This window comes from Prorops nasuta, unplaced genomic scaffold, assembly GCF_024137725.1.
Source record: "Prorops nasuta isolate Cenicafe-Biocafe unplaced genomic scaffold, Cenicafe_Pnas_1.2 PNAS00014, whole genome shotgun sequence".
Lineage (NCBI taxonomy): Eukaryota > Metazoa > Arthropoda > Insecta > Hymenoptera > Bethylidae > Prorops > Prorops nasuta.
This window is the reverse complement of record NW_027116811.1, coordinates 2333594-2350488: the sequence shown is the minus strand read 5'-3', so window position 1 is coordinate 2350488 and position 16895 is coordinate 2333594. Positions and strand designations below refer to the sequence as shown.

At 34.2% G+C, this 16895-nt stretch overlaps 4 protein-coding genes across 7 annotated transcripts in view; 2 read left to right on the top strand and 2 right to left on the bottom strand.

Annotated features, from left to right (window-relative positions):
- mAChR-B (muscarinic acetylcholine receptor) overlaps positions 1–8258 on the top strand; it is a 35588-nt gene extending 27330 nt beyond the window's left edge. For 2 of the 3 annotated variants that reach the window (XM_066735173.1, XM_066735172.1), the window contains exons 3-5: positions 781–983; positions 1183–1374; positions 1482–8258. In XM_066735173.1, the coding sequence (XP_066591270.1) occupies positions 781–983; positions 1183–1374; positions 1482–3967 (2881 nt within the window). In that variant the 3' untranslated portion in view covers positions 3968–8258. The remainder of the gene's footprint in view (positions 1–780; positions 984–1182; positions 1375–1481) is intronic. The other variant, XM_066735174.1, reaches the window with a different exon arrangement.
- Positions 8259–8565: 307 nt separating this feature from the next.
- Positions 8566–11498, top strand: LOC136778346 (trans-Golgi network integral membrane protein TGN38-like). 2 transcript variants are annotated; one of them, XM_066735108.1, is made up of 4 exons: positions 8566–10135; positions 10222–10242; positions 10437–10579; positions 10656–11498. In XM_066735108.1, the coding sequence occupies exons 1-4, from the start codon at positions 8947–8949 to the stop codon at positions 10803–10805; spliced, it is 1503 nt and encodes a 500-aa protein (XP_066591205.1). In that variant the 5' UTR covers positions 8566–8946; the 3' UTR covers positions 10806–11498. The 2 variants fall into 2 exon arrangements, with proteins under 2 accessions (XP_066591205.1, XP_066591203.1); XM_066735106.1 differs by having other exon boundaries at positions 10222–10248.
- A 1537-nt stretch (positions 11499–13035) lies between these two features.
- On the bottom strand, positions 13036–14331 carry LOC136778685 (ovochymase-2-like). Its single transcript, XM_066735783.1, has 6 exons — positions 14190–14331; positions 13924–14101; positions 13658–13863; positions 13378–13574; positions 13229–13286; positions 13036–13160 (listed from the first exon to the last, which is right to left on the bottom strand). Exons 1-6 carry the CDS (start codon positions 14329–14331, stop codon positions 13036–13038), a joined length of 906 nt encoding a protein of 301 aa, XP_066591880.1.
- Positions 14332–15297: 966 nt separating this feature from the next.
- On the bottom strand, positions 15298–16792 carry LOC136778684 (phenoloxidase-activating factor 3-like). Its single transcript, XM_066735782.1, has 7 exons — positions 16697–16792; positions 16506–16584; positions 16255–16417; positions 15973–16178; positions 15676–15875; positions 15512–15569; positions 15298–15425 (listed from the first exon to the last, which is right to left on the bottom strand). Exons 1-7 carry the CDS (start codon positions 16790–16792, stop codon positions 15298–15300), a joined length of 930 nt encoding a protein of 309 aa, XP_066591879.1.
- Positions 16793–16895: the final 103 nt, after the last annotated feature.

Below are 16895 nucleotides of genomic sequence, written 5' to 3'. Positions count from 1 at the left end.
GGTATAAAGTCGAGCAGAACGCAAGTCTGTGACGCGCGAATGTCTCGAAGGGACCGCGAAGAGATTAACTGTGCATTTGACGTACTTTGGCTGACGGTAGCGATCGACTGAAGTTGAATTATTTAGAAACTGCTTCGCCCTCTTTAAGGCTAGACCCGCCGTGTCGTTTCTTGCCTACCAGTGCCTGCCAGAACAGGGGCGCACGGGGGTTGGATTTGGCTCCATTCATGCTTATTTCAAGCTCATTGTGCGCACGGTGTATTCAGCCTTTGACTTGCCTCCGTGTTTCCTTGCCACTGCAGTGCTCTATATATAGTTGCAAAAAGGGGCGTGTGTACTGGGTGTCGGGAGACTCACCAAGAAAACATCCGCGTCATATTTTCTTCAACGACGCTCAGAGCATCCCCCAACGCGAAAGATGACATTTATGCTCTCTTCCACCTTTCTTTTTCCATACCAAACCCTTCAATTCTCAACTACAAATGACGCACGTGTTCAGACTTTTTATTTAAAAAGCACCTAATTGGTATAATATAATCGATAGTATCCCTCTGGGGGGATACAAACTATAACTAAACTTAGGCATTGATCAATATGTATTGTATGTGGTGATAATCTGGATAAGCTATTTAGAAAAGAAAGATAAGCTCGTTTTCAATGCAAAATGGCTGTACGAGTAAGATATTTGTATAATTAAAGCTGGAATTTATGCATAAATTCTATTGTGATTCGTATATATATAAGAATGAAATTTATCTTTTTTTGTTCTTCTCTCTATAGGAAGCTGAGAAAGCAGCAAAGGTTGTGCAGGTATGTGTACAACCAGATTCTGACTGCGGAATGTACCCAACTGAACAGAAGCTGGCCCGATCCAGATGATCCACACTGGGGTAGCAGTGAATATACAGAGCTTCTACCCGACTGGTTTTCGACAAACGTTACCAATACTTCTCTTGCGGAGAACTTGACATTCTCCACACAAGGTACTGCGCGATTTAAACAATTTCTATAATAAAGTTTGAATAAGCTTGCTGAAATACTTTCCTCTTGGATTGTTTATATTAAAAAATTTTGTGTCGCTTTTGAAAATGATCTAAAAACGATATTAGTATTATCTAGTGACTGAGCTACTAAATCTCTTTATTGAGTTAAAAACTAATATTCTCTCTATATTACCTGCAGAACCTGTAGCACCATTTCTACCACCATTTGAACTTTGGCAAACTGTACTGATTGCCCTTTGCTTGGCGATATGTATCCTTTTAACAGTGGGTGGCAACATCCTTGTTCTACTGGCATTTATCGTCGACAGAGGTATCAGGAATCCAAGTAACTACTTCATTGCATCATTAGCTGCCACTGATATGCTTATTGGTTAGTACTTTAATTTCTTCGATCATTAAGTTTTTGCCACTAATTACAGCACACTGTTGCAAGGAAAATTATCGTTCGTTCATAATATGCTAACTTCATTTTTGCAGGTACTGTCTCCATGCCATTCTATACTATATACGTTCTTATGGGATATTGGAATCTCGGTCCGTTACTGTGCGATTTATGGCTGTCCGTAGACTACACAGTATGCCTCGTGTCGCAATACACCGTTTTGTTAATAACCATCGATCGATTTTGCTCGGTCAAAATCGCCGCGCAATATCGCAGTTGGAGAACGAAGGATCGCGTCATCTGGATGGTAACGATCACGTGGATCATTCCAGCGTTGCTCTTCTTCATCAGTATTTTCGGCTGGGAGCATTTCATCGGTTACAGAGACTTAGCGCCAGGTCAGTGCGCGGTACAGTTCCTGAAGGATCCAGTTTTTAACACAGCACTGATCATTGGTTATTACTGGATAACCCTCATCGTATTATTTATTCTTTACGGTTGTATATATAAAACTGCACACGATATGCAGAAGAAGAGCGAGGCTAAGCAGAGGAAGATGAAGATGGTAGCTCTCAGCGCGGGTGCAATGTCAGGGATGGCAGGTTGCGCGGCAGGTATAGGAATAACTAAAACTTCAGGTACAACATTGTTGAATCAGGATAAGGCCAAAGCGGACGGTGACGTCACTGATACCGTTAGAGATGGAACGAGTCCCAACACGGAGCAAACGGGGGACCAGAAGACCTCGTCGAGGACTCCAGGTACCACTGGTACCGAGGACAATACAGGTAAAAATTACGGTAACCTCCTGAGTACCGAAACTGAGAAAAGCGAGAGATCCAGTAGTCCAGCCTTCGACTCCGATGACGAGAGCAGTATTGCACCGGTGCAGCAGGTCCCCAGTATCAGGAAAAGATCGTCCTTGGCAGGACTCGTGGTACAGAGTGGAGCTCTTCAAGTGTTCGCCACCAACGGTCGTCTGAACGGAATGGTCACCGTAAAAGCCGATACCCATTCACCGACCTCCAAGAAGTTCTTCCCTAGCAGTCCGACCCGGGAGACCAGTTTCATGATTCAGAAGGGTCAAACACTGCCGAAGATTCAGGAAATAAGCCTCCTGGACACGGATATCCCCGCGGAGCCGGATAAAACCAGCAGTCGGACGTTGACCCCGGAACAATCGTTGAAATCGAACGAGGCCGATGTGTACGATCAGCGAATATCTCCAGAATCAACGCCAACAGCCGCCACGAAACATTCGACGACAGGAAGCGGAAGTGGGAGTGGTCGCACCAGCATTATTCCACCACCATCGCAGTTTCAAAGCAGTCCTGCAGTTACGGACAGTTCAGCAACGTCCTCGTCGAGTGACCGGCCAGAATCTCTGGGTCTCTCTTATCAAGGTCACGCAACTTTCGACATCCTCAGTGGCTTGGACGGAGCTGATCTGAGGTATATGGACGAAAGCTCGGTGATTCTACCCAGTCCTTCCTACGAAAGCCCACCATCCTCTTTCTCCTGCAGCTTGGCCAATCCTCTATCTACTGCCCCCTCGTCACCGATTCTGGGCAGCGGAGTGACGTCAGCGGCGAACACGAGCCTCCTCCAAGCTGCCCTCATCAACGCGACTGCCCAACAGTCTCACCCGACGACGGGCCAGCATCATCAGCCGACGATGCTAAATGGCTCGAGTCAAACGCATCCACCAAGGGTGTTCATCACCGACAGGGCGAATGCATCATCGCAAACGTCGCCAACGGTAAGTAAGGCCCACACGGAAGTGACGGTGAAGCCTCGGGACACGAGGAGGCCTCCAATCACGACTGTGACCACTACTGGACGATCCACTAGTACCACGATGGACAGAGTCCATGGGCAGATTGGGAAGAACGCTAATAATAACTATTCGAGTAACGAGACGAAGAAAACGCTGAAAGTGAACACGCCCCAAGCGTCGATGTTGGTAAGTAAGGTTAACACGGAGGTATCGCTCAAGGCCGAGGACGCCAGAAGACAACCGGTCACTATGGTGGTGAATACAACGTCCATCGATTCATCCAACAGCACGATGGAGAGGTCTTCCGATCAACCGACGAAGGTTAGTAACAACCCGCCACAGGATTCCTCGTCCAGTGGAATTCCAACTATTTCTGGTAGAACCTGCGTCCACGACGAAAAGAAGCAGGGATCCAGGAGGAAGGAGGAGATCAGCGACAGCGAGGTCACTGGCTCCAGACGGAACTTTGCCAAAAGCATTGGGAAACGACTGAGAGGCAAAACGAAGAAGGATCCTTTATTGGGACGAATGAAGTCTCGTACCGAGAACAGAGCCAACAAAGCCCTCACGACGATATCCTTCATCCTGGGGGCATTTGTTGCTTGCTGGACGCCGTATCACGTACTGGCACTGGTAGAAGGATTCTGTCCTGAACCACCCTGTACAAATGAACATCTCTTCATGTTCTCCTATTTTCTCTGCTATGCCAATAGCCCGATGAATCCGTTCTGTTACGCTTTGGCCAATAAACAATTCAAAAAGACCTTCACAAGGATACTCAAGGGTGACTTACACATGACTTAAAAATGCATCGATGTCCGTCTAATTCTCTATGAGACTGCTTCGCAAAGAATGCTTTCTACGATCGGTTAAGGATCATGCTTGTTTGACGGCAATTAATTTGGACAATAATCAGCGTCATGCGCTTTCTGTACATATTAGTGTTTTGTGTAACACACGGTGTAATATAGAGACTCTATGTCCGATTGTATATAGAATGTACATGTGTATGAATATTTGCTAATCTTCTAAGCTAGTAAAATTTCGCAGTATCATCTCGTAGAGCTAACATCCGGATAGGGAACGTACAGCGCTCTATTGTTTATAATTTTTTTAAAATGCTTTCTAATTTTACATTCGCATGATAGCTAATCTATGTGGATTTGTAAAATATTCACAGGCAATTTTAACCTGTCCAGCTGGTTTTATTAAGGTAAGACATATGTTTCGTTCGCTTCGCTAACAAAACTGCAGAGTGTTTGTTGAAACCCGTCATAGTGAATGTATCACGCTTTGTATGTAAGTATTGAGTCATAACGTTTCGCGAAAGATAAGGCAGAAAATTTATCGTTTGCTAATATTAGAAATTCATGTGCTCAGGCCACGAGGAAGCTTAATTAAAATTAGTAGAGTATACATAAGAGATTGTGATGCATCCAGTAGTTTTTAAGGCATAATGCCGTAATGTTACATAATTATAGCTGTACTAAAACACGCCAAGAAAGACGAAAAGTGAAATGATCGAGCGATTAGTCATGTGTAAACATTGGATTATCCATAATTACGTCATAATTCGTAAGAGATATTTGTCGATTAATGTAGTTTTTTTACGAAAAAGGAGAGAAAACACGGTTTGCATCGAGTCATATGCTTTTCGAGTTTTTCATGGACGCTTTTACTGTTTTGTACAAACAACGAACCACGTCGAGGCAGCTCGTAATGATGAACTATAGCGAATATTCGAGGATTCCACCCGATCACTCGTGGAAGCCAACGTTACACACTGCCCTTGGAAAGGCCTACTAAAGCGCAGGCTGTTCTTTCCAAAATTCTCTCATACTCGGTGATTTCCTCGACAGTTCTAATTATTTCCACGCCATATACCACAATATCATTAACATCATTCCACTTTTATTCATTTATTTCCATCTTTTCTCAAACATTTGCTCGTTCATCTACATTTTAGTAAAAAGTTCTAGACAATCGTTTCTCCGTTTACTTATTTTTTTGCAATTCTAATTAATACAGCAAACTGATTGCACATTTATCAATCTATTTTTTAATATCAACATAAAATTCGTTAACTGCTTCTCTTTATTTAATTCTGAAAGATGCTAGCGATGAATCAAGTAGTGTGTACAGATACCTGTCAGACCAATTATAGGGAAGTTATCCTTTAAACCGGTACAGTTTTAAGGGTAAGCTCCCAGTAAATGCCGAGCGTTATACGGAGAGGCCAGGTTGCACAGATAATTTCCTGTCTCGAGAATTCAGGTAGGCTAAGGAGGAAATGATACACACCAGATTTGTGTTGTCCCTAAAATCCTCTCACACTTCCGTTGTAATATTATTATTTTTGCACTTGAAATTTTACAAAAGTTTTACGCTTAAATCGATATTATCAAAGTACGTACTCATGGATCGATATATATATATATATACACATATATAATCCACGAATATCGATCAATGTCTACTTACCTTACACAATTAATTAGAAAAAATGGATATCAAGCAACAAAAAAGCCACCGAGCTGCGGAAGGTCGCGTCACATTCACACTGTATTTGTATGATCGTAGAAAAATATGTATGTATATCTGCTTTTTGACGCTCTTCCGAGACGAAGAAAACGTTTTTTAAACAATGAAGAATTTAGTATTTAAGACCCTTAGGAGAGCTTACGCGTTACGCCTATACGCTATTTTTAAGCTTTTATCGTAAGATAACCTAGGCAAGTGTACAATGTGCTTCCTGTTTTATATTATGTTGAGTGGGAGCTACACTAATGCTTGAAAATAAAGCTATTGATTTTTCGCTGATTCACAGCGACGGATCTGTCAAAAAGAAAAAATTTAATTAATGATTTCTGTGTGTATCGATAAGCCTCTATATGAAACAATCAGCAAAGATTAATATTTGGAAAAAAAGAAATAGAAAAATGCAGAAATCTCAATCGCAAATGAGTTTGGAGTAGTGAAAGGGAAAGCGAGAAAGAGGGAGGGGGTGAATGTGATGTGTGTTTTTGTGTAGACGTGCTCAGATTTATTGCAGTTTTATATTTATAACAAAATCGCTCAAAATTTGATATAGTACATATAATATCGATATTTCCGGCAATTATTAGTCTCCTACAAGTGCGAAACAATTCTTAGTACTATACAGCATATTTTTTTATCTCAACTTATTGCGAAAGGGATATTTGACAGGAATAATACGAATGAGAAGTTAAAGTCGACAAGGATAGGATTATCCCCAGGAGCAAAAATGTATAAATATGTCAATTCTGCCGTAACGTCTTTTGCGACGACGTGTGTTATCAAATATATTATACAGACATAACGGAAAACACATTTTATCGATGGTTGCTTTTTTGCAAATAGATCTATTCTATGAATAAGACTTATAAATTATTTATTGACGAAAAATCATTATTCAAATTATATATGAGCGCAGATTGACATTATTAAAATAGTATATCCTGACGTTTAAAGAGCAACTCGTTTAAAGAACGTTGAAGTTTGTATGTATATATTATGAAAAAACAAAAATCAATATTAAATTCATACGACTGCGTGCAGAAGCTATGGGTTGATTAATTAATACTGAAATTCTTAGATACGCTGATCTTCAAATATTTCTTCAATTTTTCTGAACTGCAAGATATCTTTGGAGTCGTAAATTAATTTTACGTTTGAGCGTGAGAGAAAAATTTAAGCCACTTAGAGGAGAAAGTATAGAAACGAAAAAATATTATTACATAGTGCGGTATGATAAAATATAATAAATGTAGCGTTAACCGTTAGGGATAATAGCTTGTAAACGTTTGAGAGTCTTAGGAATGAATTTTATTGTAAAAAACTTAATTAGAGAAAAGAAACTGCATGAAGCCTAGTATTTCATTAGTTAATAAATCGTAAAAACGATTGAGCTGTATATCATATTTCGATGAAGCTTTAATTGTTAAATTTCTTTTTAAATTTCATCTCTACCTCGAAATGGTATATCAGTAGAGGAATCAGTCGAGTTATTGGCTTTGTATAATGTACGTAATAATAAATTAGTTATGAGTATATCGATTTAGTTCTTATAAAATATCATATATTATATTGAGTTGCCCAAATTGGCCTAAACTGAGAAGTGTAGCAATGTCGCCTTGTACGATAGGATATAGGCAAATGAATTATTATAATAAATCATTGCGTGTACGTACTCTTTCTAGTAAGTTATTATAATTGAACGGATCATTTGTAAAACACGGTGGCAAAAATATCATTGGAATATTTTATACAATTTTTTGCTTATTACAATTCAAATTGAAAATTAAATTGTATAATTCTAGAAGAGACATAAGCCACTATAATTAGACATATTTAAACTTTAGTAAATAGATGCGACAAATTATGATCTAAATAATTATATTAAATGATCAAAATCGAGCCAAATGACAAAGTTACTTAGTAATAGTTATTACTGATACTTTGTCAATTGAGTCTACCTATCGTAAATTCTAATCAAATTAAATCATGTATGTATATGTATTGAAGAAATTTATATAGCAACGGGATCAATAAATCAAATATTTAATTTCAGTAAATTGTGGACAATACAACCTGTGCGTACTTTGAGCTTGACAATCTAAAGTTTATTGACTTGTAAAAGCGAATCTAATAGCAAACATGTAACATTTATAAATCCATAAATAATATTAAGATGGGAAAAGAATATTAACATTTTAGAATTTAATTAGGAGCTTTGTATCGTGAAGAATTGTATTATTCTCTCTTTCTCTCTCTGATTTAACTGTATCCTTCTTAAAACTATATATTATATAAGTATATATATATATATATATATATATAATTTTTTTGCTATTCTCTGTTTGATTAAGAAAATTAATTTCTTGAAATTTAATCAAAGACGCAAATTAATCCACATGTGCATATACCGAGTTGACATATCCAATATTACAAAACAAAAGTAGTATCAAATGTGTAATTATATATAATATGATTTTGTCGCATATATGTTTTAATAAATATATCAATAATACACAGTATTGTAAATATTATTAAATAATGAAAGCGAATGCTGAAAATAAACCAAAGGTTTTAAGCATAATTCATTAATATTCATTTTACAAAACCCTCTCAAAGTTTAATTTTGTAGTTCAGGTGCAGGTATGTACACGGCGCGTTCGCTCCATAAGCACCACACGTCGCACGCGTTTTACGTTTTTTGTTTATTTTTTGTAAATAATATTGAGTCTATAATTTTTAGATGTCGGTAAAAAAATACAGTCAATTCTACATCATGAGACCAATGAAACCCGAACGTATACGAGAGAGATACGGGTTGGTTGGTAGAACTGATATTAAACAGATTGCTAGTCGAAATTCGACACTAGACAGTCTACACCACACGAATACCGCGATAAAGACTATTAAGTTGGAGTGAGAAAGTGAGAGGGAAAAGAGAGAAACACTCTTCTGCCTTCTTTCTTGCTCTGAATGCTCCATTCCACTTCACTGTACATACAGTCTACCGTCTACGCTCCAGTTTGCTATTGTAACCTTTGTAGGTTATGTTATTTGAATTTTGAAGTAAAGCGGCATATGTTATTAGAGTTATTACACAATATTGTTCATTTTTAATATAAAAACTGATTACGGATTACGGATTTGCACAAATTGCAACACAATTACATATAACGACAGAGATCTAAACGATATTTGCAGAATGGAAACTGTGTTACTTCCTTAGACTTTTGAACGAATTAAAAACCATGATGGGTAAATGTTTCTTATTTTGGACATCAAACACCTTTGTTCTATTTCTTTGGACAATTTGTACCATGTATGGTGGAACAACTCTAGCAACACCTCAACATCCTGAATTGATATTTAATGTTATGAAAAACGATACTAATTTATGTCCAACTGGTAATTATTTATTAGAATCAACTTTTACTCAGAAATGTAAAACATTGGAATACCCAAAGAATACTACAAACTTAAGTCAAGAAACACAAGATAATTTTTTGTGTTTGGCAGTTTCTGATGCTTGGTTTAAAGTATGTTATTATAACAGTATGATAATACACACAACAATTTCAAATATAGAAGTGTATACTGGACCTAATCATGAAGTGGTCAATCATACTGTTTTCAATGATGGGACCGAATTTGATAAATATCTTAATAAAAATGTTGTACCAAAAATGTCAAATAAAACTGCTTTTTGTCATAGTCTAGTGAAAGATTTAAAACCAATTTATAAAGAAACTGAATATTTATTTTCAAAAATTATTAATAAATTCAATACTTCTTGTGAAAAAGCATGCTACGATACATACGATTCTGATGTAAACCCACTTTGTGTAATTCTTTACTGGTCCGATGATGTTACTAAGCAAGGTAATATGTCCATGAGCAATGTTAATCTGAAAACACTAGAAAATGTTAAACAAATTAATGACAAAGAAACAGATATACATAACGAATCTAATAAACCTGAAAAATCTGATACACAAATAAAGAAAGATTTACCTATAAATTTGAATAAATCTAATAGTAAAAAAAAGACACCTGAGCTCTCAAAAGGTCTTAGCAGTGATATTAGTAAACCACTTGAAAATCCAGGTATAGAACAAAAGCAACTTGAAAAATTGCAAGAAATAGAAAATATAAAAAGTAATGTAGTTGCTAATAATGAAAATCAGAATAATCAGCCATCAGATTCAGAAACCCAAATTGAACATGAAAAGATTGACAAAAAAATAAATGATCAAGAGGTAAAGGCAGATACAACTAATGATGATACAAAAAAACTAGAAGAAGAAAATAAATTACAAGATGAAGCAGATTTGCAAAAGGATCCTAAAGCTGACGACATAAAAAGTATACCTGAGAATCCTGGAGAATGTGGTGATGAGGAGGCTAGTAACTGTACTCCTGATAAAGACACACAGCTAGGTAATTTACCAAGATTTCGTATAATGTTTCTTTTAATCATATCAATTTCCATTTTTAATTAATATTCTCTTAAATTATTGTTCTAGATGATAATGGAATGGATACTGGTAAAGGTATTAGGTTGTTCCTTTTAGCTGTACTTTCTGTAGCTTCAGTATATAGAAATCTTAATTTTTTTATGGTGATACCTTAGAAAGCACAGAAACTACAACTAAAATAAACAAATCTACCATTAAAAAAAGAAATATTCTATGTTAATCAGCACATATAATATATTTATAAACCTTTATAATATACTTAGGCCCAAATAATCAGGATTCATCAGTAAAGCTATCTCACGCCAACATTTTAAAGGGAGAAGAAGAGTCACATTTTTATACTTACCTCACAGTAATTTCTGTAATTTGTGTTGCTGGATATTTTGGCTATCATAATAAGCAAAAGGTTAGTATAATATTTGAATAATACTGTAGTTTATTCAAGATTGATATTTTACTGATTTTTATCTTGGCTGTCTCAGATGATAGCTATGATTTTGGAAGGCAGGCGCTCTAGACACAATCGCAGTAGAAGAAGGCCTAGTACTGCTACCTATCGTAAGCTTGACTGCAATTTAGAAGAAGCTGTCACATCAGAGTGCAATGCAAATGTCACTCATGTAATTTACTAAACCAATTTTTCTTAGGCATATAATTGGCTACTTTACTATAAAATAGATTTTCATTTAGTCATTATTGCATTATTTATTTTTATATAGTATTTTATAAGTCTTAACAATATAAAAAGCAATATATTCTAGATATTTCCATGTGCTAAAAAGCCTTTTCATTTTTTGTTAATTAAACATAAGATAAACATATAAAGAAATGATTGTTAAATTTAAATAGAATATTTTTTTTTTAAGTTTTTGTTAATGACTATATTTTTGAAAAAAGTAAATATGTTAAAAATTGGTTGGCATGAAGATTTAAGTAGAGTAAAGCAAAAATAAAAGGAAGCTGCATAATTTATGTATGCTATATTATAACAGTATGTTAATATAAATTATATTTTTGCACAGATTTATGCACCCGTTTAAAAAAAATAGCAAAATGCGATTATGAAAAATGTGTAATTTTAGTTAACAGCTTATTTGATGACTTTGTGTTTTTTGTTTGGTTTTAGTAAATAAGGAAGAAGGTAGTTAATACATAGTAGTGTTAATTTCTAAACTCAAAAGTTTTAAAAATCTTTATAATATAAAGAGTAGTTTACATATATATTATTAAACATAATACTATGTATATAGTATGTTTGTACATTTTACGTATATATGTTACAGTATGATTGAATGAAAGGTTTAAGAATATAGTGTTAATCAATAAAAATAAGTTTCACTTTGTAAAATTGATTTTTATATTCCGTTCCTCTTAAAATTATCTGAATCATCTTTTATTAATTTTTTAAATGTATAATTAATTCTAATTCCTATATTTTAATTTACCATTTATTTGATTATTCTTAGCAGTAAGATTACTATGGAATGATCGGGGCGTAAAGATTTATTGGACATAGATTGAAAATAATTACCACTAAACTGAATAAAATAAAATTTCAAAAAATTTGTATGGGTTTCCCCATTTAAAGCTATAGGTTTTTCTGCACAGCCAATTTTCCAAGTCACTACACCTGCTGCTAAAGGAAAACTGTAATTAGATTCCTTACAAGATGATAAAATATAAAAGAATTTAAAATTTGTTAAATAAAACCATTGACACAATGCCTTGCAGGTAAAATAATGATTGTCGATCAGAGTTGCATGATATCATTCTATAGTGAAGATCCATTTTCTTTAATATAACTCCATCCAAGGAAATATGTACAGAGCAGAAACTTCCCTCTCTTATAATTCGATTCGGTATTTTTACCCCGGGCACCCTACATTCTATGTGAGAAATAATAATAGTGATTTATTTGGAATGTAAATAGTGAAAATTCTGATGTTCATGGCATTGGTTAGTATCGAAAGTTAAAATAAAATTTGTCTTTATAAAAAATCGCAGTTGTTGTTAAATGGTAAAATAAATTGAACGTGGTAAGCTTTTTATTGACCATTAAGACAGTATTCGCGAATAGGTTTCCTGAACATAAAACAATTTAATTGGATAAGACTATATAGACACCAATTGCTTTCAAATGACTGTGTTAACTGGATAATAGGTGCACACTTAAAGAATCTCTAAAACAATCGACCCACAATTGGTCTTGCGATTTAGTGCCTGTGCTTATCAAGATTCTTTGTAGTTTAATTAGAATATATCTCCCATTAAAAAATCCTACTAAGAATAAAACAAGAAATTTTCAACTTATTTCAATATATTTATTTGACACTGATTCGCTTTATAAAAATTACAATACATATGAATTTACTATATATTACTTGTTTTTCACCATATGCACACATATGCTATTTGAAGATGGTAATAATACGCAGGGATGTCATAAGAGGAACATGTGCATGGGGTGATTTTCTCAAAGTTTCCCTCTATCTTGTGATATTGTGATAAATAACTTTCTTAACTAGAAAGTACTCGGAGGGACTCACAGAGCTTGACCCAGACGAAAGCAGGAAATCTTGCGTGTGATAGCTGAGATTCTTGATTTTTACACGTAACATTACATCTCTTGATAACAGAGCCCAAGAGTCAAAATTAAAGCTGGAGCTATATGTGGTAAATCAAGAAATGTAGAATAAGTTTTCGTAACTAAAAAGACCTAGTACATGATTTATATCTAATATTTATTTATTTTTGTAAACATTTTGTAAATATTTATTAAATATAATATGTTACGTATTATAATTTTTAACGTAAATTCTAAAATATGCTTTTCTATTGTCATAAACAATAAGAATTTGTTCATTAACGCAAACAATACATAGAGTCTTGTGTAGTAATTTTTAAAATCCAAGGCAGCATTTGGCTCACGTCGATATAATAATCTGGAAAACTTGTATCCCCGCAGCCTATCCCACTCGAATGCACTCCTACATTGACATTATAATTAATCATTAAGTGAAAATGTACAAAATACTTTAATAAACGCAATACTGACCTATCAATTCAAATTTTCCACTTCGTTTAAGTAATTGTAAAGGCCCTCCACTGTCCCCCTTGTAATGAAATCAATATTCTTTTTTAAATATTATACTAAAAGTTTATTCATATTTATTATATTTAAATTACATCAACTTTATTACGTACTGTGCAAGGTCCACGACTAGCTTTCGAAAATCCAGCGCAAATTTTACCTTGATTTTTAACAGGACAGTCCCTCGGATTAAATAGTGTTAAGTTTGCTAAACGTAAAGTACACGTTTCTCCGGGAATATTTGCATATCCCCAACCTAGCACTGATACGGTTTGTCCTCCGAAGCGTAAACCTACGTTTAGTCTTGCATCTGCAATTTAAAAAAATTGAAATAGTAATTTCCTAAAATAAATTGTTAAATAATTTAAATTATATCAAATGTATCGTCCTCACCGAATTTCGGTAAACATATAGGCCTAACAAACTTATTAAACGTAATTTGCATATTTACTTTAATTAACATTATATCAGCAAAGTATTTTTTCTTGTTATACTTTGGATGTATAATTAATTTATCAATGGAGAAAACTACGGTTCTAGAACTAGCTTTGCAAATATTGTGTTCACCCACAACTATTTTGATTTCATCCTTTTTGTATCTACAATTTCAAAGGTACGTCATATAAACTAGATCTTATGGCGCTTATATTGTTTCTTACCTTACAGACTGACAATGCGCCGCAGTTATTATATAAAAATCATTTATAATGGAACCACCACATATTAGATGTGTATTGTTGCCGATGATAGATACTGCCCAAGGAAATTCATTTGCGAATACTTCCTGTCCTCCAATAATTCGTGGCTTATTTGGGAAATAATTTTTTCTCCCACATTCTAGAATATAAGCTCAACCATAAAACTATCTTTGTGTTGCAAATATTAAATGAAATTTTAATTGATTTAAAGCTATAGACTTTTTTACCACAGTATCGATTAACAGAATTCCAATATTTCCAATATGATTCGTCACTTATTCTTGTTGTAATCTTATTATATAGAACAGGCCAAATTATTGCTACCAAACTTTGAGCACGTAGTAAAATTATTAAGGTATATACTTTCATCTAGTTGAATTTTTGTTATTGTTCAGATTTAAATTAAATAATTTTTAGAGTCAATGAAGTTGCCACTTGCAGAGAAGATTTGAAATGTGAATACGTGTGAAAAACTTATGTTTCAGACGTCGAAGAATTATTTTACAGCCTATATCCTTATCTTATGTCCTTATCTACAAGGTGTCCAGTTGACATGTGCCAAACCAATAAATCCATTTAGAGTAACTGATTTTAAGAATAAAACTCTTAAGGATTATAAGTTTCGTAATATTGCGAGACTCTATCGATATAACTATATCTAGTCACACATTCTTCTATTAATCAAACAATTTTTCAGCAATCCGGAGAGTAATGAGGACTTTTTAAGTAAGCAATTTTTTATCTTTCATATTTTTTTTATTAAATATTAAATAAAATAATGATATGAGAATTTTATTATGAATATCGTTACATTGTATGAATTTATAGATGTGGTACAAGTTAAGCGGACACCTTGTAATGTGACTTATCGGTCACTATGAAAATTAACACCTGGCCTACTTTTATTTATTAGCTAATTTTTAAAGCATGAATACAATCAGGCTGACATTTATTTTGTTAAATTACCGAATTAGTTAAATACATTTGAGTCATTAAAATATAGGCTTTTATTACATTTGATGAAGAGAGATACAATTATAAGTAAAATTCCTCTTTAATATACAAAATTATTATTATTAACAGATATTTTTTACATTGTGTACAATACCAAATATCTTAGTACAAAGTATTGAAAATATAAACTTATGTAACGGAATAAATAAAATAAAAGTGCTTGTTAACATTTGTAGAATATTTAGAAGACCTATTTGATGTTGCTGTGAAATGAATAAATAGAAAGTATATGTTAAAGTAAAAATTAAATAATAAAGTGCACTTTAAGCATTTTTATTGAATAAATTTCTTGGTCAGTGGTGAAAGTGGGCTATGGTATAATTATTTCGTGCAATAACAAGCATTACTGGTGTTTTGTAATATCCAATCGAGGTGAGGGCCTACTCTGGTATACATGGAAGATTTTCTATTATCTTCGATCTTACAATCATTTAAATCTGAGAGAATTCCTATTGGATAAATTGAAAGAAAACGTGTGAGTTTTGCTGAAAGAAGGATGCGTTTAATAATAATCAATATAAATATAATTACTCACCAACTAAATCATAAACATCTGTATAAGATCGATATAAAACAGATGCACCGACATCTTCCTAGAGAGTACAAGATTATACATTACAAAACAAATATCATTGTTCAGCGTTATTAAATAGTTATGTAACTATTATGAAAATAATTAGAAAGTTGTGAAATAATTACTTTGCATGTGAATGACTTTCCTCCTAAAACCCCAATGCAGCCAGAGTCACTATGAAAATTTTCAACTTTAATGCCAGACTTAATGCATTCATTAGACCCCAAAATTGGTAATCCCAATTTTCTTGGAACTGATGTATTTTTACCATCTTCAGTTAATACCCATCCAGTAATAGTTCCAACTTGTCCAAGATACGTCGAGCCTTGTCACAAAAAATATGAAGATTTTTAAATAAATGGCACTTACAAAATCGATTAATTCATATAGATTAGTGTAAGATTCATTAATCATGCAATTACCTGGGTTTGGTAGGCAAACAGGTTGAACTCTTTTTTCGAATACTGTTGGTCTGCTCAATCGAATCAGTGCTAAGTCATGTGCATGCGAATTGGGATCATATTCGGGATGTTTAATGATGCTTTCAACACTATAATCTGTCGATGAGATATCATGGTTGTGTCGATTATACTGACCTAAAGTTACTCTAATTTTCGGTAGAGAGATCCTGTAATATAAACATTTTATTATTCGTATTACTTCATGGAAATATTTTTTTGTTAATGTAATAATATTCGACTTACTCAACAAATGGGCTGGCTGCCGTTAAAACAAAACGATCATTTATCAAAACTCCATTGAGAAAGTTACCATTGTTATTAATAATAGCCAACCATGGATATTCGTGCGATGTCGAATCCTCTCCGGCCAAAAATTTGGCAAATCCACGATTTGCTCTTCCACATACTGCAAATTAAAGTTGAACAAAGAACCATATCAATTTTTCACTTGATTTGTGTGAATTTCTAAATAAGTTTCTCGATTTCGTACTTACAGCAGCTACCGCATGTCCGAAGTTTCCCAAAGACTAGATCTATCACGCCTCTTTCATTTCTCACGTTGTTAGACGCATCCTGTTTGAAATAAAAAAATACCATAATTATTTTACAGCAAATAAAACGTTTATTTAAACTTTTGTATATATAGCATTCGGTTTAAATGAAGATCTTGATTTAAATTGCTTACATTTGCTTGATCGATGATGTTGACATCGCATAGGAACGATTGTAGGTGTAACGTGAAAATGCAAACGAGATACTTAACGTAGTCCTGCAGCTTCATGACTTTTCTCTCGACAGTCGAAACGGTACTGGTCTCGGTCTAACAACTGGTTTGGTTCGTATAGCGGGACTATCGGCCCGCATCCCAAGTCCCACCAAGAATC